The sequence below is a fragment of the Brassica napus genome, chromosome A8, assembly GCF_020379485.1.
Source record: "Brassica napus cultivar Da-Ae chromosome A8, Da-Ae, whole genome shotgun sequence".
NCBI lineage: Eukaryota > Viridiplantae > Streptophyta > Magnoliopsida > Brassicales > Brassicaceae > Brassica > Brassica napus.
Genome location: NC_063441.1, coordinates 8227736 through 8251922, shown reverse-complemented (window position 1 = coordinate 8251922; position 24187 = coordinate 8227736). Strand labels below are relative to the sequence as shown.

Below are 24187 nucleotides of genomic sequence, written 5' to 3'. Positions count from 1 at the left end.
CATGAATGAAGATGATGCTCTAGCTGAGATAAATTTGGAAGCTACACAACAGCAAAGTGAAACTAATTCTGGGGAATCAGCTCAAGCTCCAGGCAAGAGACGTAAAACATCACGGGTTTGGGAAGATTTTGTATCAGTGGGGGTAGAAAATGATGGCAAAGAAAGGGCCAGATGCTTGCATTGTTGTATGAAGTTGGTGACACGTAATGAAAAGAATGTGAGCTGTGGAACTCATCATCTACAACGCCACTTGGAAACTTGTCCAAAGAAGCCTCCAAAGGAAGATAAGGATGCATATGATCAGAAGAGAGATTGTGAGATGGTTAGTGAGGTAATCATTTATCATGATCTTCCGTTCAAATACGTAGAATACGAGAAGGTTAGACAACGAGACAAGTATCTGAATCCAGAGTGTCAGACCATTTGTAGACAAACGGTTGCAGCATATGTTTTACAAGAGGTATGAAGTAGAAAAGGAAGAGCTGAAGAAAGTGTTTGCTAGACATACTGCTCGGGTTTGCTTTACTTCTGATCTTTGGACATATCGTCCTAATAGCATGAGATACATATGTCTTACTGCCCACCTTATAGATGATGGTTGGAACTTGCAGAGTAAAATTCTTGCTTTCTGCGATTTGAAGCCTCCACACACAGGAGAAGAGATTGCTAACAAGATTCTTGAGTGTATGATGGAATGGGGTTTAGAGAAGAAGGTATTCCCTATTAACTTAGACAATGCTAATAATAATGACAGTATGCAGAGGATCCTCAAGGGACAGCTTCAGATGATGAGTAGTTATGGCTTATTGTTGGATGGCAAGTATTTACATGTGAGATGTTGTGCGCATATCCTGAACTTGATAGTGAAAGAAGGCTTGGAATTAGCAAAAGATCTTTTGCACAACATTAGGAAAAGTGTGAGGTATGTGAAAGTATCTCAGACAAGAATTCAAGCCCTTGCAGCATGTGTAGAGCGAGTGGAGATTCTTGGTGGATCTGGTTTATCACTTGACGTTGCTACCAGGTGGAACTACTTATGAAATGCTCGTTAGAGCGTTGAAGTTTATGAAAGCATTTAAAATCTTGGAGGCTTTTGACAGGCATTACAGATGGCTAGCTTCTGAAAGAGAGTGAGATCGTGGGCAAAAAATAAGTGAGTTGCTGAAACCTTTCAGTCAAATTACTACTCTCTTTTCAGGGTCAAAGTACCCAACATCTAGTGTGTACTTCACATAAGTTTGGAGGATTGAGTTATTGCTGAAGCATTTTGCGAGCTGTGATGATTATGATTTGAAGCAGATGGCTAAGGAAATGCAAGTTAAATTTGCTAAGTACTGGGAGAATTACACAATCATTTTGGCTATGGGGGCAATTTTAGATCCAAGGCTGAATTTGGAAGTTCTTGAGAAAGCTTATGAGAGAGTGGATCCCTCTAATTCTAGTTTTAAAACTGAAGAGCTGAGGACTAATTTGACTAAACTTTATAAAGAATATCAAGCTAGGACTTGGGACAGTTCTTCTGGTACTTCATCTACACCAACTTCACATGATCTAGTTACTGAATCACCTCTTGAAGATGATTTAGACAATGTAAGTTTCAAGCATCTTTACTCTTATTTTGCATTTACTTGGCTGTCATTATTACTTCTTCTAACTAACATTATAATATATTACATGATCTCTTTGAACTAGAAAGAAGCCTTGGGAGTAATGTAGGAAACACAAGAACACATTTAGATGTGTATCTGGATGAGAAGAGGCTAGATAGAAGGTCTTTTTGAAATTTGGATGTATTAAGCTATTAGAGGGAAAACCAAGCTCGATTTGGTGATTTGGCGATGATGGCACGTGATATACTGAGTATCTCTATCACCACAATAGCATCTGAATCAGGTTTCAGTATTGGAGCTCGGGTGTTAACTCCATACTGAAATCGCTTGCTTCCTAAGAATGTCCAGGCTTTACTCTGTACTCGTAACTGGCTGCGAAAATTTGCAGAGTATGAAGGTACAATAGAAGATGTTGATGATATGTGCAACGAAGATGCTAGGAAGACTACAAATATTTCTGGAGTCAAGGGTTCAAGATCAGAAGATTCAAATGTACGTTGAACATTTGAGAATATCATTGGTTCTTATCTTCGAGAAACTTGTTACTTGTGTATGGATTGTTGTCATTGTCTTTTAAAAAATGCTGGTGATTTGAGTGATATGGATTTGGTGGCTATAGGGAGAGGGTGTGAGAATGTGACAGTGAAGGGGCTGAGAACAATGGTTACACACTTACACTACTTAGGATCTCTTGCTTATATTGACTGATGTTAGTATATCTTTCTTATATTGATTGTGTTTGGTCTTTAAGTTGGTAGATGACAGAAGACGTAGTAAAGTAGATTTGAGGCTTGTTAGGCTTTTGTTGTTTTTTTGCTTCTTGTAAGAGTCGTTTTGGGTCATTAGAAACAAGTTCATAACACAAGACAAGACACATCTTCCTCTGTAGCAAAACCTTACATTGTTTCTTTACTTTGTAGGAAGTAAAGAAGATACTTCCAAGTGCACCACCACCTGATCCCAAGCGGCAGCTCAGAGTCAGACGAACAAGTTCTGTTCTCAAAACTATGTTTTTTGTTTCGATTTTGTTTACATTCGGTAGACTTTCTTTCGCTTGGAGCAGTTCTGTTAGCTTTCTTTAAAACATTATGAGTTGTTTTAGTACAACAACAATCATTTTCTTGAATGTTAATTATAAATTCGAGAGGTTCAGCAGGAGAAGAATACAAACAATATTTTGTAAATAGTGTGTAGAGGTTTAACATTTTACATTTATTTAGAGTTCACATCAGCATCACTTATTGATAAATAATTTATTTAATATTTGATACAAGCAAGCAAGAATACATATCAAAAGTTATTGATATATAATTTATTTAGAGTTCATAAAGTTACAAAAATGAAAAAAAGGAAATCTATATATATAAAAAGATGTTTGCCTCCCTCCAGTTGCGCCACCTAAGCAATCCACGTCAGAAAGTCGGAGGCTGTCGTCGCAACACGTGTCCAAGGATGGTGAAACTCACCGTTTCATTAAATCAGTTGCATGATAGGCTTGGGTCGTGGGCTTTTGAAATCTTGCGTGAAAGTGTGTGTGCAGCCCGGACAGATGCATTTTGTCTCTAACCCTAATTCTAAAGACGCAGAGCCATGGAGTTCTGATCCCCTTTTTGTTCTACGGCGCAGTGACGCCTGAGCTTCATCTCGGCCTCTGAAACGGTCCCATTTATGTTTGTTTCGTGTTTAAATGGACGTTGATCGAGCGATTCTCTCTCTCAAAACTCAGAGACGCAAGCTTGGCCAATACCAACAGCAGGTTTTCGATTCGATCCAATGTTAGTTCCTTTCTATTTTGATAAACTGAGATCAAATAGGTTTAACCAAGGTAGTTTTGTTTCATTAGAATCTCCCAATGTTTTAAGGAACGGTGAATTGAAGATTGGATATACCTCTGGTTTTGATTGTTAGTAGTACTGATGAGAAAAGGGCTCAAGCTTTTTTGAGTTCTTGGCTGATTCCATTTTAACCCATCTTCTTGACTTTTGTTAAATTAGCTTGAGAAAGTAATTGAAGCTGAGAAGTACAATAACCTACTTTTTGTAGAGACATCCCCATTTTTACAGATCTGTTTAATCTCTACTGTGAGAGATCTATCCCCATTTTTCTATATAATAAGAAAGGTAATTTGACTATATGACTCCTTAAGCTCCAACTCTCTCATCCTATCTCTGATATTAATCTGACCCTTGGGTTATCATCTTATAAGATTCTCAATTTATGTTTGAGTTTTTGTATCTTTTTCAAGGTTGTGCTTAGTCTTGAGGTGTTAAAAGGTAGTAAATCCTTTTTTATAATAATAGATTCTTTCTGCTATTGAATAGTACTAAATAATAAGATTTTTTTATTTTGTTGTTTTAGTTTATCTGTGAATGTAACATTGTACTGGATTTAGTTGTTTGAACCATCCACACCCGTGAGAAAATTTCTTGGTACAGTGTAAATGTGATTTGAGTTTTCAATTGTAAATTTAAATTTCTAGGTGATGGCTATCGAGGAAATGTTCAAGCACAGGGTGACAAATGTGGTTCTGAATGGGGATGGGTGAGCCGATGTTGAACCTAAAGTCAGTACTACTTGATGCTCATCGTTGTTTGAATAAGGTAATATTTTGCCATATATACATACTTCTTTTTTTTTGTCAAAAGTTATATACATTGCTTCTTGCTAAGCGTCTAATTATCTATGCACTATAAAATTAACTGACAAGCCACAACAAGTATCTATGTTTGATGAGTCATAAATATGACTGTAAACTGGCATGTGATGTTTTCATACATTATATAGTGCATGAAATGTTAAAACATTAAGACATATCAAGCAGTCACTCTTGGTATATTTTTCCTTTTCAGTTAGGACATTGAATTAGGACAACTAATGGTTACAAAAATCTACATTTGTAGTGTTCCAAACGAAATGAGAAGCTAAGCTTACTTTCTTGCTTTATTCGCGTGATGTTCCATAATTAAAATGATCTTTTACACAAACGCCTCTTTAATTATTTTAATTCTCTTTGTTTATTACTCATTCTTGAACTTTTCTTCAGTTTTCAGGTTATGTGGTCCATCCAAACCGGGAGAAAAATGTACCAAATGCCAAGTCTTATCCGCTGGAAGCAGTTGTGAAGGATTGTCGTGGAGTAACAACCAGACGAATCTCCTTCGAGTATGCTCTTCTAGGTTTGATACCTTATAACCCGATACATGGCCGTGCCAACATTAAGTGCTGCCCGAAGCTAGAAAAAAAAACAATTTAAAAACTGTCAACGGTACAGAAAGCTATTGTAGTTTAGTGTGCAAAAACAGATATTTCTTTATAACATTTTTTAGTAATTAACTATTTGTATATTAAGTTTGTTACATAAATACATATAAATTAAAATAAAGAATATTTTTTATTAAATCCAGTTTAGTATGGTTATACTACACATCAATAGTAAAAAAAATATTTTGTTAATTAAATTTGGTTTAGTATGGTTACACTACACTAGCAAATACCGTAACTGAAACTAAGCCTACAATAACATAAACAGACACAGTACACACACTAATGATCAACTCATACATGTATATGGTCCACATAAGTTCTGAAAGTTTTTTGACGTAGAAAATATTATAACATTTAAACTGCTGATTTTTGAAAAAAAAAATAAGTAAGATTGTAGATTTAAAGGGGGAGGGTCAGTTGGAAACAAAAGTTATAATAAGTTGCAAGTGAAATGAAACATATCTATAGTCCAACTAATTAAACACCATAAGTGAAATTTAACTAATGCATAAGTTAACATGCACTTTCTTTACAATGATTGCAGGACCAATTATTCTATAAATAGTTAATTAATTTATGCATAAGTTAAAATTCACTTTCTTTACAATGATTTCAGGATCAATGATGTAGAAATTGAAATAAATTATATCTACATACTTTTGATCAATATTTTAAGATGGAAAAAATCTAATTTTATACAATTACAATAAAATGTATATTAGCAAATTAACTATATATTTAAATTATTGTATCAAAACGTTTTAAATAAAAAAATATTATATAAACCCGGCGCTAACATCTCTAATTATTTAAAATGCGTAAAACAAAAACAATGAATAATTTAAAATAATTTTATAATTGTTTAGCTACTTATATTTTATAAGATTGTAATATTTATAAATAAAATTAACATATGAAATATATAATTAAAATTTAAATTTAATCTAAAACCCCGGGCGTAGCCCGGGCCGGCCCTAGTTATCTTTATAGAATCGTTTTACAAACATAATTAAAACAAAAAAAAAATAAAAGAATCTGATTAAATGGATCTAAATGGGTTTAAATGGGTACATGTAAATTTTACGGGTTCTAAATGGGTACTTCTAATAGGTTTATTTTTAAATGGGTCTAGACGGATATGAGTTCTAAATGGAATGGGTCGTAAATGGGGTAAATGGGTTTGGTTTAAATGGGATGGGTTTTACCATTTTAACATCCCTAGATCTGGACCATGTCTGGACTAATCTCCCCGCTAGGAGGCAGCTTAAGCGATCTCAAACTGTTCTTGTTCTTTCGACACTACCTCCAAGATTCTGCGTCAAGACCAGCGGGATGGGTACGATCTAGAAACGGAGTTATGTCCGCTATGGTTCCGTGTGTTACATAAGTGAGCCCATGATTTTACAACACATAGACATTGATTTACCGTCCATTATTAGCAGAGTGACGAGCTGCTATCTCGATGGAGAAGCCTTGGTTCGGGAACAACGTAACTTGCAAAGAAAGAACAGAGAGCGAGCGACGCGACATGCGAGGGGGAAGTAGTGGCGGAGGAGGAGGGTGGAGAGAGAGCGCTCTCGCTCTCGAGCTTGGGGAGGATTAGGGAGTTGGAAGGTTTTTGTTAAACTTTTATCGCCATTGATGAAGAAAGACTGACCTACCTTTCATAATTCATAGGCCACGAGAGATCTATGTGTTGCAAAATATATATATAACAAGTGGAGCAGAACATGATTCTGACATTAGACTCAAACAAGCTGTGTCCTATTAGCAAGTGGATGTGTTTGGTAAGTAAAAAGTACATCATTCTTGTTATTACCACACATATTTGTTACACTTGATTTTTCAGATATTGAACCTAACTAAGCATCAAACCAAATGAATATATGTTCAAGAAGAACACATGTTTCTTTTGTACTTTACTTTTATCAGACAAAACATATGCTTTCAATGGCCTTGCATGTCCAACATCTCATCAAGTTGTTTAATCCTCTCTAATCCTTCACTAATCAAATACCTGATCTTTTGCTTGTCCTTGCACTCACTGTTCTTCTCCATCTCTTGCCTAATACTCTGTTTTAATTCCCCTATAGGCATGAATGAACAACCAAGCTTACTATCATCATCAAAGAGTTTCCAATGAATGAATACAAGAACACGAACCTCTAGCCTGAGGAGGAGCTCTGTGAGCTATCTTCAAAGCTTGCCTGTACAGTTTAAGCACTCGAGCTCTGAGAATAAAGCTCTGCAAATCTAAGGCATTAACCATAACCGAAGAACCGCCCTGCGAAAATTAAAACAAAAACACTCATGTCATATGACTAAACTGGTCGGATTTGTCGTTGTTGACAGCATTAGAGGCTCATCATAACTATTTTTCTAAAACCATTAACATAATAACATCTAGATCTAAATCCAAAGATCGTAACTTTGACATTTTGAAATTCGAAAAGCTCATCAAGGCAAGTAATCATAAGATGACTTCAAAACCCAGCAACAATGCGAATGAAAATGAAAACTGGTTACCTTTTAGAAGGCAGAGAAGCTCTTCTTCGGAGATTGATGAAAGAGAAGTCTGCTCGATTGTTTGGTGAAATGAGAGAACCTAACCCCTTTTTTTTTTCTCTGGTATCATTTACCATCTCACCGGTTTATGTTATTTTATCCGGTTTATGTTATTTTATCCGGTTTATATTCAATGCAGACCGGATAGCAAACATGTTATGATTTGACCGATAAGACCACAGATACTGCTTGGATTAATCCGGGTTTTGCTGGATTGATGAAATTGAATTCGACCGGGCTCTCACAGACCAGATAACTGAACTGAAGCAGTTCCGACAAAAATATTGGTAACAAAAATTAGGAATACTCTGAATCAATGGAATTAAAGAAAATGGAATGACAGCAAAAGGAATGAAGGAGGTTATTATGGAATAAAACAAAATGGAATGAGTAATTGCAGGATAACATTTTGGTGAAGTAAATGGTAACCTTTTAGAGGAATAGATTGGAATGAAAGTAACTATAATTTAAATCAAATTACTAAGAATATTTTCAGTATGCTAATAAAATATATCGAACATACAAATGCACTATTTAACTTAATTACTATAATATTCTAGATTAGAGTGAATCAAAATGAATGGTAAAAGAATCTCATATTTAACCAACGAAAAAAAAATTATATAATTATGTGGGTATAAATCATAGTTCATCAAGAAAGAAAAGATAAATAAGCGTGGAGGAAGTGTTTCATTCATTTATCAAAATACAAAATTAATATATAATATAAAAATGATGAAGGAGATAGAATGCTAGGAGAGAAGCAACTTTTCATTTGATGGTTTGATAATCAAACGTGTGTTTCAAAAAAAAAAAAATAATCAAACGTAAAAATGCTTAAATCGGGAAGAAGATGTTGCTATAACTTTGTTGAATTAGTTACAAATAATAAAAATCTACCAGAATTTTAAATTTTAAAATCTTAACAATTCTACTATTTGATTGCATTAATAAGTTAGCTAATGTTTAAATTAATTAATTTTTAAAATTTAATTGTGTTCCATTCCAATGATTCCATCTCATTCACGTACAATTTTTATCCTGAATGTATTACAACTAGATTCCATATGTTTCCACTTATTCCAAAATAATTTATGGAATGCAGTTTATTTTCTTTTTCCATATAACTGGTATCTAAAATTTGGAATCTAAAGGAATAGGCTATTCTAAACAGTTTTATTCCAAAAAATGTTAATCCAGTTACACCCTAAAAATACTTTTTTTTCTTTTTTTTTCGTCTATCTATCTAATCTATTAAAAATGAATTTTATTAAAAATAAAATACAAATAAAAAACCCCCACTTCACCTCTAATATTACAAATTTATGCCACTGATATTCAGGCCCAGTCCTGTGCATTTGTTCAGAATGCATTTGCACAGGACCCATTACATCATTTAAAATATTTTGGGCCATATTAGAGTCTAAAATTATTTTTAAAAAAAATTCTTAAAAAAAAAGGCTCTAATTTTTGTTTTTTTTTCTTTAAAAGGGCCTCAAATTTTTTTTTCCAGCTCAGGGTCCTACTTTTTGTTGAGAAGGGGCTGCTGATCTTTTAATTAATAACTAGATCTTGACCAGCGCTTCAAAAGCGCGGGTTTTCTTACAATAAAAAGTTTAATAATGTTAATGATTTTTGTATGTTATTATGTTACAATATTGAATTATATCAAAACATAGAATTTTATAAAATTATATGATTTATGAATTAATTTATTTAAAATTTTGTATGTATATTGTTATGTAACTCTTTTTTAGGTCCAAACATTTTGTTTGGTTCGAATAAAAACCGATCCGAATCGGTTCAGATCCAAGTCTACGGCAAAGTATCTATTGGGTATATTTCAGACCCGAAGTGTCGGTTTAGGTTTGGATTCTACAGAGATCTGAACCGGTACCCTGAGTATCTAAAATGTATTGTGTATATTAAATATATTTTTCTGTTTCAAATATGTCTTTGGTGTCACGATTATTATTTTGTGTTTCAGATTCGGTTTTCGTTTAATGTTTCAGATTTCAAATAAAATGTTAGATTTTTAGAAACATATTTTGTGTATACGCATAAAATATTGAATATAATAAAAAACTTTAAAGTATTGTCATGTTTCTATACATTATGTTTTATATAAAAGTTTCACATTATGTATATAAAAAAATTTGGTTCATATAATATGTTAATAAATGTTGTAAATCAGCCTTTATGTGGAGCGGATAAATGATCATCATAGCTGACAATATAAACTATATCTAAACGTTATATTTCTTGTATTTGAAAATAAATGCTATTATAATTATTTTCTGTTAATAAGCACAAAATCAGGTGGTAGAATCTTTTAGTTTGGCACAAATATTAAACATATTATGTGGAGTTGATTAATTAAGGTTATATAAATATTTTAGTGAAAGGGTCCAACAACCTTTTATAAGTAGATTTTCAAAAACTTATTCTCTTTTAATAGTATAGACTAGATTTCCACCCGCACAACCGTGCGGGTATATATTTTCACATTTATATATATAAATATTTGTTTTACATAATTATTACATATTTTTAATGTTACTCACATATTTAAATGTTTGTATAATTATATCAAATATAATAATTTTATAGTTTTCATGCTGTAAATTAAAATCATCACATATATATATTGCTTATTATATATTTATCTTATTGAATTTGTGTTTGATTACTAAACTAAAATTTTTAATGCATGAAGCAACATATATGAAACAATTTTGTATTTAATTTATTATAATCATGATCCGTAATTCAAATCGCTAGATTTTTTTAGTAATTTTTTAATGTTTATTAATTTTATATAATAAATTACTGTATATTAAAAAGTTTAAGATAAGTTAAATTTTTATACATGTATTATATAGTTTACTAATATCATCCCGTTCTACCAATATACTATATTTTTAGCATAAATATTTTATATTTATGAAAATAAAATATGAAACTTATCAATTTAAAATAATTTTATCATATTTTGTTCAATATAACATTTTTATTTAAAATGATAGATATTATTATAAAATTGATAAAATACGATATAATTTATTCTTTTAGTAACATTTCTTTACTAATTACAAAATTAGTCGAAAATATTTATATTCAATTTATGACAATTAAGATCTTATTATAATCTTTTTCAAGAGATTTGTTAGAATTTTAATTTTTTTTATAAAAAAAATGAAAAGATATAAAAGATATTATGATTAAAGTAGTTAAAAGTTTTATGTATATTAGTATTAGTGATATACATTTAATATAAAATTTAAATGATGGTCCAAATAAAAATATCACTCATCAAAAAATCATGATTTTTATTTTATTAGAAAACAAATTTGAAAAAATTAAAATTAAATAAATTTTTATTTCTAACAAAATCTTTTAAAATTATTAGTAAATGTATTTGTGAAATTAATTAATTTCATTTTATTTAAATTTTCGTTTATAAACCAAAACTATATTCAATTTTAATTTCTAATTATATTTTATGATAATTTAAATTAAAACTAACTAATTTTTGAAAGTAAATTTAAAAAGATTCTAAGAAGATTTTAAAAAGATTTTGTTAGAACATTTTAAATATATTCATTTGTATTTCAAATAAAAAGATAAAGATATTAAAAGATATAATAATGAACTTATGTTAAATATGATATTTTTTAGGAATAGTCCAAACTAAAAAAATCACACATGAAAAGAAATCATGACTTCTGTTTTAATATATAAGATTGTTTCTATATTTAAGCACTCATTAATTAATACAATATAAATATTTAAAAAAATAAAAAAATATGCACTTGCCTAATTTATGGAATATTCTTTCTCTATATACTATCAAATAAATGGATACGTGTAAATTTAATCATAAATTCCAATTACATTTAAAACCAATATTTAACATGCATATTTATAAAGAACTAATCCTTTTCTTGGAAAAACTCTATTTGCTTATCAAATTAGACTTGCACGATTTTTTATTAATTACGTTAGCACATGTTTGTTATTATTATATCATAATTGCCCATTTATATTACTTATGTGATTAGGGGGATTTAGTACAATGGATTGTTATAAAGCTCCAAAATGTATATATAATTTAAAATAATAAAGCAATTGACCTATTTTATCTAATATAGTTTAAAATGTAATATATTGCACAAAGTAGTTATTTTTAAGAAAATATATATAATAAATGTGTATAATTTCATAACAAAATATCATCTAATACCCCTATTTATATTATCCATTAACAACTAAAAATGTATATTCTAAATAAAATAAATTATCATAATAAATAAATGATATATAACCAAACAAATAAATGATAATTCACCACTATTGTTATATATATATACAAACAACTAAAACAAATGACAATTCAAAAAAATAAATAAACTTGATTCATATAAACTATAAAATTATATTAAACATTTATTAAATATTGGTAAGTGGTAAAAATATATACGATTGATAAATCATATTTGAAAGTTTTTTAAAAACAATTTTAAAATATATCCGCACAAGCGTGCGGGTCAGAACCTAGTCTATATCATTAAAATTGAAGAACATTTGAGGATTGTTTGGAAACATAGATATCAGTATTAATGAAAATTGTTTGGAAACATGGATATCAATATAAAAAATGTATAATGTCTTTTTAATAATTTCATCAATTATATTACATTAACAATACATCACATCATTAATTAAATTTATCTTAACAATATATCAAATCATTAATTATATTACCCTAAAAGTAATAATGCAGATTTTTTTATTTGATATTTAATCAAAATTAACTTTGTGCAAATCTATATCATTAAAACTGACGTACAATTGATGATTGTTTGGAAACATAGATAGCATTATAAACGAAAATTGTTTGGAAATATGGATATCAGTATAAAAAAGAAATATAATATCTTTTTTAATAATTTCATTAATTATATTACCTTAACAATACATCACATCATTAATTATATTAACATAAAAGTAATCGTGGATATTTTTCGTTATTATTTAGTCAACATTAATTTTGTGAAAATTATAAAAACAAAAAATGTAAAATAACCGAGTTTTGCGTATGGTTAATGGTTCAGTTTAATCTGTTTTACTAAAACTTTCTTTTATCTAATTTCCAATCGGTGAAAAATTACGTATCCAAACACATAACTCAAATAAGAGGTTTAGTTGTAGTACTTAGGGATCGAATTCACAGTGAGCTAAGGCACACAATAGATTTATCTAGTTATGTAGTTAATCAAGGTTGAATGGTTTAAATGTAAAATAGCAAGGATGAAAAAGTAATTGTTCCATTGATTGATTGGGTTTTAAGACAAATAAGGGGAACTTTAGACTTAGGGTTTATATTCAGACAATCAGGATTATAGAGATATAGATTACTAAGCATATATGGATATTGTAGAACTCAAACAAATAAGAATAGTCGATCAACTTCTGTATATTTAGACTATCTATTGCCGGATCTAGGACCTCAGCTGTCGCTTGTTGGTCCTGAGAAAGTTTTGATCGATTCCAACAACGGGGTGTCGATCGATACACCTTTCATGCCATCGATCGATGCAACTAATGAGTTGTCGATCGACGTTCCTTCCAGGGAGCGTTACACACTGGTTTGACGTGTTCACTAGGTTAAACTAAATCAACTTCCGCTTGTTTCTAGCAATTCTAGCACAACATAAACTATTTCAGACAAGGAACCAAACTTCCGAATGCGCCCTAATGTCTATAGGCAAGGTCCTAGGTAGCTACTTTAGAACACAAGCCTTAAGAACAGTTTATTTGATTAATATCCTAACACTTAGCAATTTTGTATTTCGGGCTATTTTCTCATGAATATATGAACCCAAAATCTAACAAGAGGAACTGCTCAGACATGGCTAAGCAATTCATAACAACAAGATAAGAAAAATGCATAAAATAGAATAGAATAAAGAAACTAGAGTTCCAATCACAAATCTCTGAAGGAGTTCTTGGATCTTCTCTCCAAACCTAAGACTCTAAGTATTTTTCTGTATGAAAAGTAGAAAGTATGAAAGCGTGTGTTTTCTAGAAGAATGCCAAAGCACATAAATATTAGGTTAAAACTTGTCAGGGGTAATCCGGTAATACTTGTGAGACTTGCGCTTTAACTCAGCTAGAACCCAATCTGTCTTCTGCGCGCTTCGCCGTCGATCAACACCACAGGGTGTGTGTCGATCGATTATTGCCTTCGCCCATCGATCGATACTCATGATCGATGGTCAACTTCGGGCCTTTGTCATTTTCTCTCCAAGGCTTGTGACAAAGACCTATAATTGATTATAAAGAAACACATCATCATGTGGTGGAAGCATCAATTTTCAAGTTTCTCTAGTCAGGCAAGAATTGAAAGCCACTGGAAAATGACAATTATGTCAATGATTCAAAAGTATACAAACTGAAAGAAGGAGTAAACCCCATAAGGATTGGATGCTAGAAGAAGTAAGTGCTCGTTCTCAAGAATATTAACGCACGAGTGTATTGAACATATAAAAGAAATAATTCTTGGTCATGAAGTACCATGATTGGAAATTTACTTATTTATAACATGATTAAAAGATGGAATTTCGTATGACAAGAAGAGTGGCCATCCTAGTAAATTTTATAAGAAGAAAGAGAATAACTCGTATGTACAATATCAAGTTTAAAAGATTGTCTAAAAAGAAATTTGGACGTGGAATCCAAATAAACCAAAATATGACCTTTTGTGTGAAAGTATGTTATGGACAAAAGAAATCTTATGGTCTAAGAGATTATCCGACGATCAAACGAGATTATCACTAAGGATATGCATATATTAACTCTTAAAAAGATTATATATATGATGAGAATACATCTCCCAAATATGATTCTTCCAGGGGAGAATATGATGATGTGTGTGGTTGTACTCTTTTTCTTTGCCATTGGATTTGTCTCATTGGGTTTTCCATGTCAAAGTTTTAACGAAACAACAAAGAACACGCAAATGATAGACACTTTAAAAGGAATGTTATCACTTAAGTGATAAAGATCTACCAATATTCCAATGTATTTTCGAGATTTAGAGAAGCAGAAGAGAATGATCAAGATCAAGCATACTTGATGAAAAATCAAGGCATGAACACATTCTATTCACGAGACAGAGTCGAAGGTCAAAAGTTTGCCAATCAAAAGAGACCTTGTAGATGGAATTAAAATATTAAATCGGTGTCCAGAGAAAGATCTTTGAGTCTATTTTAATCTCCAATTGGGATCAAGTCATTCTCGATGAGAGAACTCGAGATATGCTTGTTTTCGTGAGACATGTACAAGTTGTATCAGAATACCTAATTTCGACTGATATCCCATATATTTCTCGATATTCCCATCTTACCAGAGCTAGACCGGTGCCTAACATGGATGTTATCTTTGATTTTCAAATGGTTTGAAGTCATTTTGTCCTACGGTCATCAAGATATAAGTTTTAGCGAGAAGTGTCAAATCTGCCAAGAGAAGTGGACCGGCCGAAGAAGAAGACTAAGAAGAAGTCAGTTTATCAGATGGGATTGTATCGTCTCAGATATCTCAAGTTATGTTCTCATCAGAGGGAGTAGATGCGCGCTGCACTCTTTTTTCCTTAACCATGGTTTTTCCTTCTGGGTTTTCTTGATAAAGGTTTTAATGAGGCAACATCTTATGCGCTTTAAGAAGTATTTTTGTATAATGGACATCCAATGAGGAGTGTTACGAACTATTATGTGGATGTTCATATAGGTCCATAAACTCATATTCTAGAGGTTTTAAACCCTAGCATTGTATTTATATTTATATATATTTATATATATATATGTATCGTTATTTATGGAATAAGAATAAGATTAACTAATTTTGTTTTTTCTTGTTTCACAACAAATTGTATTTTTTAGTCTAAGGAATTCAATATTTTCAGCCAAAAAAAAATAAATATTTTAATGGATATTAGGGTGTACATGATCAAACGTGACACGGTACCACAAGCGCACAAAACTTGCATGCTAATCAATCTTCGAAACATTATCATTATATCTGTTTGCGTATATATGTTTTCCCACAAACAAGATTGGAGATGATTACATGTCATACCCACCATCTGCAATTGATTTTATATCTTGTGTGTTGTAAGTTGTAACCACATTATTATTGGTTATTAAATATCATTTTCCCATAATTTTCCGAAGAACATGCTCAATTATTGATATATGGATTGTTTGTGCTATATATGGACCAAAGCAATAGTGAGTTACATATACTAATTATAATAAGAATCTTCGAGTAGTTTATATATGCCCCTATCTTCATTTTTAAGGCTTCTTTCGAATCAATTTATGTATATACATAAAGTGATATTGAGTAGATAATATTTACTCTTCAATATCCAGTATAAAAATTATATCATCGAGTCTATCTCCTAAAACACTATTTTTCCTAAATCTTCATTTTTTTTTAGACTATACAGATAACCTGAAATTAAAAATAGTCTAAATAGAACAATCAAGATTTAGGGAAAATAGTGTTTTAGAAGATAGGCTCAATGATTTTTTCTTTTTTTTTGGATATGGAGATAGGTTTTATTTACCATATTAATCCCCATAACAATGAGTTTTAATTATGAGGATTAATAGAGTAAATAATACCAATCCCATAAATCAAGAAAATAATTTTATTGATTATCAGTTATCAATTTGAAATAACAATGAGTTTAAGAGTGGGGATTCATATAGTAAATAAAACCAAATTAATAATGATGACACCCACATGCTAATGATGTATATAAGGTCAGCTCCCTCCAGAACATATACAGGTGAGTTTCTACCATATTCAATACCTCAAGACTTTCTCATTCTTCTTTGATTGGTTAACGATTGCTAAAATTGACCTTTTCCTATATATATCCCTATATGTTATATGTGTTCCGTGTTTGTTAGTTGTTCGTTATTAGCCAGTCAATATTTTAGTAGATTTTTGAAAATTGTACAATTGTTATCTATGGTGTTCTTTGTAAATTTAACATACTTATTATTTTTTGCCGAATTTTGTTTGTTATTCCAAAAATGTTCTTAACGAACTCAGACGTAAAACTAAAAACACATCCTTAGAAGATCGCAATACAACAGAAAGTCTTTATTGTGGACGTGATTGATGTGGTGGGGGTACAAAAAATATAAAATTTCTAGCACATGTAACATGGATGTGATACGGTGAATATGTCAAATATCTTAACTTGATAAACATACATAATGTTTCATAATATAAAAGATTTAAAAACTACAGATATTACAAAAGCATATATAATGTTTGAGAAAGAATGTATGGACATGCGTGATGTGAACATGTTATTTGTGTTGTAACACTAAAAGTAGAATTCGTCTTTTATGGAAAATAAGTTAGTAATGTTATAAAATAATTTATAATTTTTAGTATAGAAAATTTTAAATAAGAGCGAAATTTTATACCCGCAGAAAGGAGATACTACTGATACAAGATAATAACGAGAGAGAATATGTTATAAGAGGAAGAAGAGATGGTATATTACAATTGATCGAAACGATCGTTTATATAGAAGTGAAAAAGAGAAAGTTACTGTGCGTGCATAGTGACGGTGGGCTCCACATATTAAATAACAACACAAAAATGTCAAGTTTTGGTGCGTATTATTTTGATGTTTTTTTCTTCACGTTCACAACACTCCCCCTTGGAGACCAGTGTCACTATCGTTTCTTGCTTAACGTCTTTGTTGCCTCGTTAAAAACTTTTCCAGGAAAACCCAATGGGAAAAACCATAGTAAGGTAAAAAGAGTACAACTACGTAAGCTCCCCCTCGAATGAGCAGTCATAGATCCTTCTGATGACGCATTCCAATGTTATGGACATGTTTTCTGAATACCAAAGTCGAAAGTGATTTTGTGAAAAGGTCAGCTGCATTGTCGCATGATCGGACATATCTTACTTCAATCTCTTTCTTTTTCACGAGCTCTTGAGTGTATGAGAAGAACTTCGGATGAATATGTTTCGTTCTATCGCTTTTGATATATCCGTCATTTATTTGAGCAACACATGCCGTATTATCTTCATGTAGGATAGTTGGCTCTGTATTTCCGTCAATCCCACTGCTTGAACAGATGTGTCGGCTTATTGATCTTAGCCAAACACATTCTCTACTTGCTTCATGGAGTGCGATGATTTCAGCATGATTTGAAGAAGTAGCCACGAGCGTTTGTTTCTGAGAACGCCAAGATATAGCAGTGCCTCCGATCGTGAAAACGTATCCTGTTTGCGATCGGGCTTTGTGTGGATCTGAAAGATATCCTGCATCTGCAAAACCAATCATTTGACCCTTTGAATCTTTAGGGTAAAACAAACTCAAATCAATGGTCCCTTGGAGGTAACGAAAAATATGTTTAATCCCATTCCAATGTCTTCGAGTTGGAGATGAGCTGAATCTTGCCAAAAGATTTACAGCAAATGATATATCAGGCCGTGTACAATTTGCAAGGTACATCAGCGCTCCAATTGCACTTAGATATGGTACTTCCGGACCAAGTATCTCTTCTTTCTCCTCAGGTGGTCGAAATGGATCACTTTCAATATTAAGTGACCTAACGACCATCGGAGTGCTAAGAGAAGTTGATTTATCCATGTTAAATCGTTTCAATACTCTTTTAGTGTATGTGGATTGATGCACAAATATACCATTTTGTGAATGCTCTATTTGTAGGCCAAGACAATACTGTGTCTGTCCAAGATCTTTCATCTCAAATTCTCTTTTGAGATAGTCTGATGCCTTTTGTATTTCCTTCTGAGTCCCGATAATGTTAAGATCATCAACATAGACCGCGATTATTATAAATCCAGACATTGTTTTCTTGATGAAAACACATGGGCATATAGGATCATTCACATACACTTCTTTTGTTAAATGCTCACTGAGACGATTATACCACATACGTCCAGATTGCTTTAACCCATATAATGATATTTGCAATTTTATTGCACATAACTCTTTAGGTTTGGAACTTAATGCTTCTGGCATTTTAAAACCATCAGGAACTTTCATGTAGATATCAGTATCTAATGATCCATATAGATAAGCTGTAACAACATCCATGAGACGCATCTCTAGATATTTATCAGCGGCTAGACTCATTAGGAATCTAAATGTGATTGTATCCATAACTGGAGAATATGTTTCTTCGTAATCGATTCCAGGTCTTTGAGAAAAACCTTGAGCCACAAGACGAGCTTTGTATCTCGTAACCTCATTTTTCTCATTTCGCTTTCGAACGAAAACCCATTTCTACCCGACTGGTCTCACATCTGCAGGTGTGAGGACAATAGATCCAAATACTTCTCGTCTATTAAGAGAATCAAGTTCGGCTTATATTGCATCTTTCCATTGTTTCCAATCATGTCTCTTTTGACATTCATAGACAGATTTTGGTTATGAATCATCGATTTCTTCATTTATTTCACTTGACACAATATATGAGAAAGCATCATCAACATCATCTTGTTCATTTCTATTCCATATCTTCTTATTATGGATGTAGTTGATAGAAATCTCATGGTTCTTTTCTGACTCATGATGCTCTACATTGTCACTGTTCTCATCATTTGTTTCTTCCAAAATATTTTCCGCTATTTTGGGTGTGTCATTTATTTCGACACCCTTTTATTTTCTAGGATTTTTATTCTTAGAACCAGTAGGTCTGCCACGCTTCAAGCGTGTTTTAGAATCTCGTGTATCGTCTGCTTTTCCTTGCTCATTTGTTATTTTGATACAAGCAGGAGCATTTGCAGCTGGTATATGAGATTTAGTTACCGTTTTGGTATCCACAAATGCATCAGGTAGCTGATCAGCTATACTCCGTAAATGCATGATTCGTCGAACTTCTAGTTCAGACTCTTTAGTAGGAGGATCAAGATATAGTAATGATGGTACACTCTATTTGATATCATTTTCTACATTTTTGTTTTCTCCCCCTAGAACTGGGAATACTTTTTCATCAAAATGACAATCGGCGAAACGTGCCATAAAGACGTCACCAGTCTGTGGTTCTAGATATCGTATAATTGATGGAAAATCACAACCAACATATATTCTCAATCTTCTTTGTGGTCCCATCTTTGTACGTTGTGGTGGTGCTACAGGTACATATACTGCACAACCAAAGATTCTAAAGTGGGAAATGTTTGGTTCTCGACCAAACGCTAACTGTAGTGGGGAATACTTATGGTATGCACTCGGTCTGATCCGAATAAGTGCTTCAGCATGCAAAATAGCATGTCCCCATACAGAGGTTGGAAGTTCTGATCTCATGATCAATGGTCTTGCAATCAATTGCAGACGCTTAATCAAAGATTCAGCCAAACCATTTTGCGTATGAACATGAGCAACAGAATGTTCAACTTTAATTCCTGTTACCATACAATAGTCATTGAATGCTTGGGATGTGAATTCACCAGCGTTGTCTAGTCTAACTCTTTAAATAATATAATCAGGAAACTGTGCTCGCAGTTTGATTATCTGAGTTAGAAATCTCGCAAATGCCACATTTCGAGATGATAATAGACAAACGTGTGACCATCTACTAGATGCGTCAATTAATACCATAAAATAGTGGAATGGTCCATAAGGTGGGTGTATAGGTCCACATATATCACCTTGAATTCTTTCAAGGAACTTTGGTGATTCTTTATCGATTTTGGTTGGCGATGGCCTTACGATCAATTTTCCTAGAGAACATGCAACACATGTCATTTTATTCCCTTGAGAAATCTCCTGGATTTTCAATGAATGGCCATGTGAACTTTCTATGATTTTACGCATCATTGTAGTGCCTGGGTGGCCGAGACGATCATGCCATAAAGTGAACTCTTCTGGGTTCCGTTTTACTACAAGGTTTGATTCAATCTCATTGATATAAGTATGATGTAGTCCCGAAGGAAGTTCTAGAAACTTTTCCAATATGTGTTTTCTGCCACATTGTTCATAAGTTACATACATGTATTTCTTTCCATCCTCAGTTGCAGACTGAGTATCATATCCGTGAAGATATATATCTTTAAAAGTCAACAAATTTCTTTTAGAACTTGGAGAACATAGAGCATTATTTATGGAAAATTTTGTTCCATTTGGCAACGTAAAGTTTGCTTTACCAGTTCCTTCAATCACGTCTGCAGGACCTGATATTGTGTTGACAACAATTCTTGTCGGTTTTATATTAGAGAAATATCTCTTTTGTCTCAGAATAGTGTGTGTTGTTCCACTATCTGGTATACATATTTCACGAATCCGTTTCTTGGATTTTGCTCCATTAGTATTTCGATCCATTTCTGAAATTGTCATTAATAAAAGAAAAACATAAAATTCATTCATATAATAATCATATAAGGAAACACACAATAATTATACATTAAGGTGACGTTAAAACATCATTATTTGTTTAAAACAGGAAATGTAATAATTATACATGACAATACTGAAAATTATTCAATAGTCTTATTATAAGCATCTCAGTTCTCTTCAGGAGTAATCTAGTCCAGCTCATTTGCGAAGTCGGAGGCATCGAGGTATGATGTCCCTTCAAAGTTTTCAGTGAGGTTCACTTCTTTAGCTTTGCCTTTCGTGGACTCTTGATATAACTTACAGAGATGTGGAGGAGTACGACATCTACGGGACCAATGTCCTTTACAGCCACATCTGTAACACACGGTCTCACGCTTCTGGGTGGTGTCCCCTTGAGTTTCTTTACCCTTAGAAACTTGCTCGGATCTAACCCACTTGTTAGATCCCTTCCATTTGGGATTGTAAGTTTTTCCATGTTTGTTGTTGAAACGACGACCATGACCTCGGTTGGTCTGGTTCCTCCTTTCCGAATTTTCTACCGCCGTAGCATTCACTTCAGGAAATGCTTTGGCTCCCGTAGGTCGGGAATTGTGGTTTTTGATCAGGAGCTCATTGTTCTTTTCAGCCAACATGAGCGCAACCATCAATTTAGAAAATCTTGTGTACCCGCATTTTCTGTAAATTTTGGGCAGGAAGTGAAGCTGTTTGTGAAAAGTGTTGTATGTTTTATTCATCATTTCTGCCTCAGAGACAGGGTTACCGCAATATTTCAGGAGTGAAACTATCCTCAGGACAGCGGAATTGTAATCCTCAACTTTTGAAAATCTTGGAACCTCAGGTTTTTCCACTCTTCTAGAGCGTGAGGGAGGTTGACTTGTCTCTGGTTATCGAACCTTTCTCTTAAAGCTTGCCACAGTTCAGCTGGGTCTTCGACGTTTGCATAGTCGTGCGTTAGATTCTCATCTAAATGCTTCTTCAGGAAGATTATCGCTTCGGCTATATGCTCGGGCGGCGATTTGTTACCGATTACAATCGTTTCGGTTATCTTTTTCGTCATCAGATATGGTTTCACGTTTGTGACCCATCCGACGTAGTTTTCGCCAGTTATTTTCAGAGCCGGGAACTGAAGTTTCTCGATGTTTGCCATTTGTATTTCTAAAACACAAAATAATATATTTTATTAGAATTGTGTAATTTTAAACAACACATAGAAAAGTAAACCGACATTAAGCGTAAATTCTTCAGGAGAAAATTCTCCAATAAAAAGACCGAACATAGAAGCAAAAATTAGAATTGCACATAAAACCATAAATATGCGAATCATCTTTCTTGCAATGAATAACCGGAATGTGGTGATTTGAAAATATTTGAGAGAAGATGAAATATTTTGGATGAAGTAAATGAGTGAAGAATGATTATATTTATAGATGAAAATACTGTTCATAGCCGTTTGAAAAGGGTAAAAATTTTGAAATTTTTTCTTTGTGACCGTTTGGATTAAATCGTATGAACGAAAATCAATCTGAAAATACTGTAACAATCAGTCAACCAAATTCCGTAAATTTCGTAATCTTTTATGTAGGTGACCAAACATTTATATAATAACCATATGATGAACAAATAGATATTAATCGTATTATGGTGATAAAAACTATAACATTAAATAGATTGTGCGGCGGCACAGCCAAGCTAATAATTATAGTGTAATTAGCAATCAAGGTTTATTAACAAGGCGACATACCGCCCGCATTAATTTAAACAATCACTATAAAATGATAAATAATAATATAGGCTGTATACCGGCCATTATAGCAGAGTAGATATGATACATATAAATTTTACCGAATCGCAGAGTGATCGTGCTGATAACGTGTTATAAAATAACTTATAATTTTATAGTATCGAAAATTTTAAATAAAAGCGAAATTTTATACCCGCAGGAAGGAGATACTACTGATACAAGATAATAACGAGAGAGAATATGTTATAAGAGGAAAAAGAGATGGTGTATTACAATTGATCGAAACGATCATTTATATAGAAGTGAAAAAGAGAAAGTTACTGTGCGTGCATAGTGACGGTGGACTCCACATAATAAATAACAACACAAAAATGTCAAGTTTTGGTGCGTATTATTTTGACGTTGTTTTCTTCACGTTCACAACAAGTAAAAAACGAATTTCAAAATAAACAAATCTATTTACTAAAAGTAGAATTCGTCTTCTACACAAAATAGGTTAGTAAAAACGAATTCCAGAATAAACAAGTCTATAATCAAGTATATCTACTTATGATGCAATACCTATAATAATATTTAAATAATAGATAAAGTCGACAAACAATTTTGACAAAGGAAAACATATGTAACTTTTTTATATATATGCTGAATGTAGAAGTTGGCAGACATTTGAACACTGTGGACCATTAGTGATTGTGTGTACATATGGTAATGGAATCACTATATTATCTAAAAGAAAAGAGAAAAAATGAAAAAGACAGATTGTTTCCTTACATAGTTGGTGTCTTTTCTTAAACATGAATGGTACTGGTGTCTTTTTTTTTTTTTTTGAGAACTGCATAGTTGGTGTTGGTGATAACGTTTTATATATTTCATGTCATTTAATTATCACAACCACGAATCTTGATTCTCCTTTTGTAAGTTCTTTTCTTTTGACTTAACAGGCTGCTTTGTTAAGTAAGTTCTGAAATTAACCCAACCAAAAAACTAATCTAATTATGTAACTTTTTTTTGGGGTCAAAATCTAATTATGTAACTCTGTCTTTGTTCTTGTAGCCTAGCGGCGGCTGTTTTTCCGGTTAGCCAACCGGTCGTTGTTCCGATGCCCTCTACGGGACGATATAAATGAATTTAATTTTTTAACTAACCTAATTAATTTGCAGATAACGACAAATCCTATTAATTAGAATTAAGAATCCGTGAGTTAATATTTTGTCTTTAATTGCTTTGCATGTGTATAAGTTGATGCTCAGATGCATGCATGCATAGGTTAGAGAGATTGGTAAACCAACTTAACTACCTACACATTTACATCCTCTTCATATAAAAATTTTATGTTACTAATTCTTTCGATCCAACTGAGAAAATATATATATATATATATATATATATATATATATATATATATATAATTTTAGTTGCATACTGAAGAGTTGGTAATTAAATACGGAAGGATTAGTTAGCAAATTAGAGTTTAGACTATAACATAAAATAGAATTAATCATATGAATAAACTACAGGGTTATCCGCATTTCGCGTGGAATATTATTTTATTGTTCTTAAATATGATTTTTGATGATGTGATTATGTGGTTAATATTTATTTGTGAAG

At 32.2% G+C, this 24187-nt stretch overlaps 2 protein-coding genes and 1 long non-coding RNA gene across 3 annotated transcripts; 2 read left to right on the top strand and 1 right to left on the bottom strand.

Annotated features, from left to right (window-relative positions):
• The first annotated feature begins 1299 nt into the window (after nt 1–1299).
• Nucleotides 1300–2250, top strand: LOC125576903 (zinc finger BED domain-containing protein DAYSLEEPER-like). Its single transcript, XM_048737426.1, has 4 exons — nt 1300–1590; nt 1806–1893; nt 1999–2102; nt 2230–2250. Exons 1-4 carry the CDS (start codon nt 1300–1302, stop codon nt 2248–2250), a joined length of 504 nt encoding a protein of 167 aa, XP_048593383.1.
• An 852-nt stretch (nt 2251–3102) lies between these two features.
• Nucleotides 3103–5009, top strand: LOC111198854. Its single transcript, XR_002652966.2, has 3 exons — nt 3103–3385; nt 4090–4210; nt 4654–5009. It is a non-coding gene; the product is annotated as an uncharacterized LOC111198854 (long non-coding RNA).
• A 1607-nt stretch (nt 5010–6616) lies between these two features.
• On the bottom strand, nt 6617–7515 carry LOC106418867. The gene is made up of 3 exons (XM_013859611.3): nt 7401–7515; nt 7038–7158; nt 6617–6961 (listed from the first exon to the last, which is right to left on the bottom strand). The coding sequence occupies exons 2-3, from the start codon at nt 7141–7143 to the stop codon at nt 6822–6824; spliced, it is 246 nt and encodes an 81-aa protein (XP_013715065.2). The 5' UTR covers nt 7144–7158; nt 7401–7515; the 3' UTR covers nt 6617–6821.
• Nucleotides 7516–24187: the final 16672 nt, after the last annotated feature.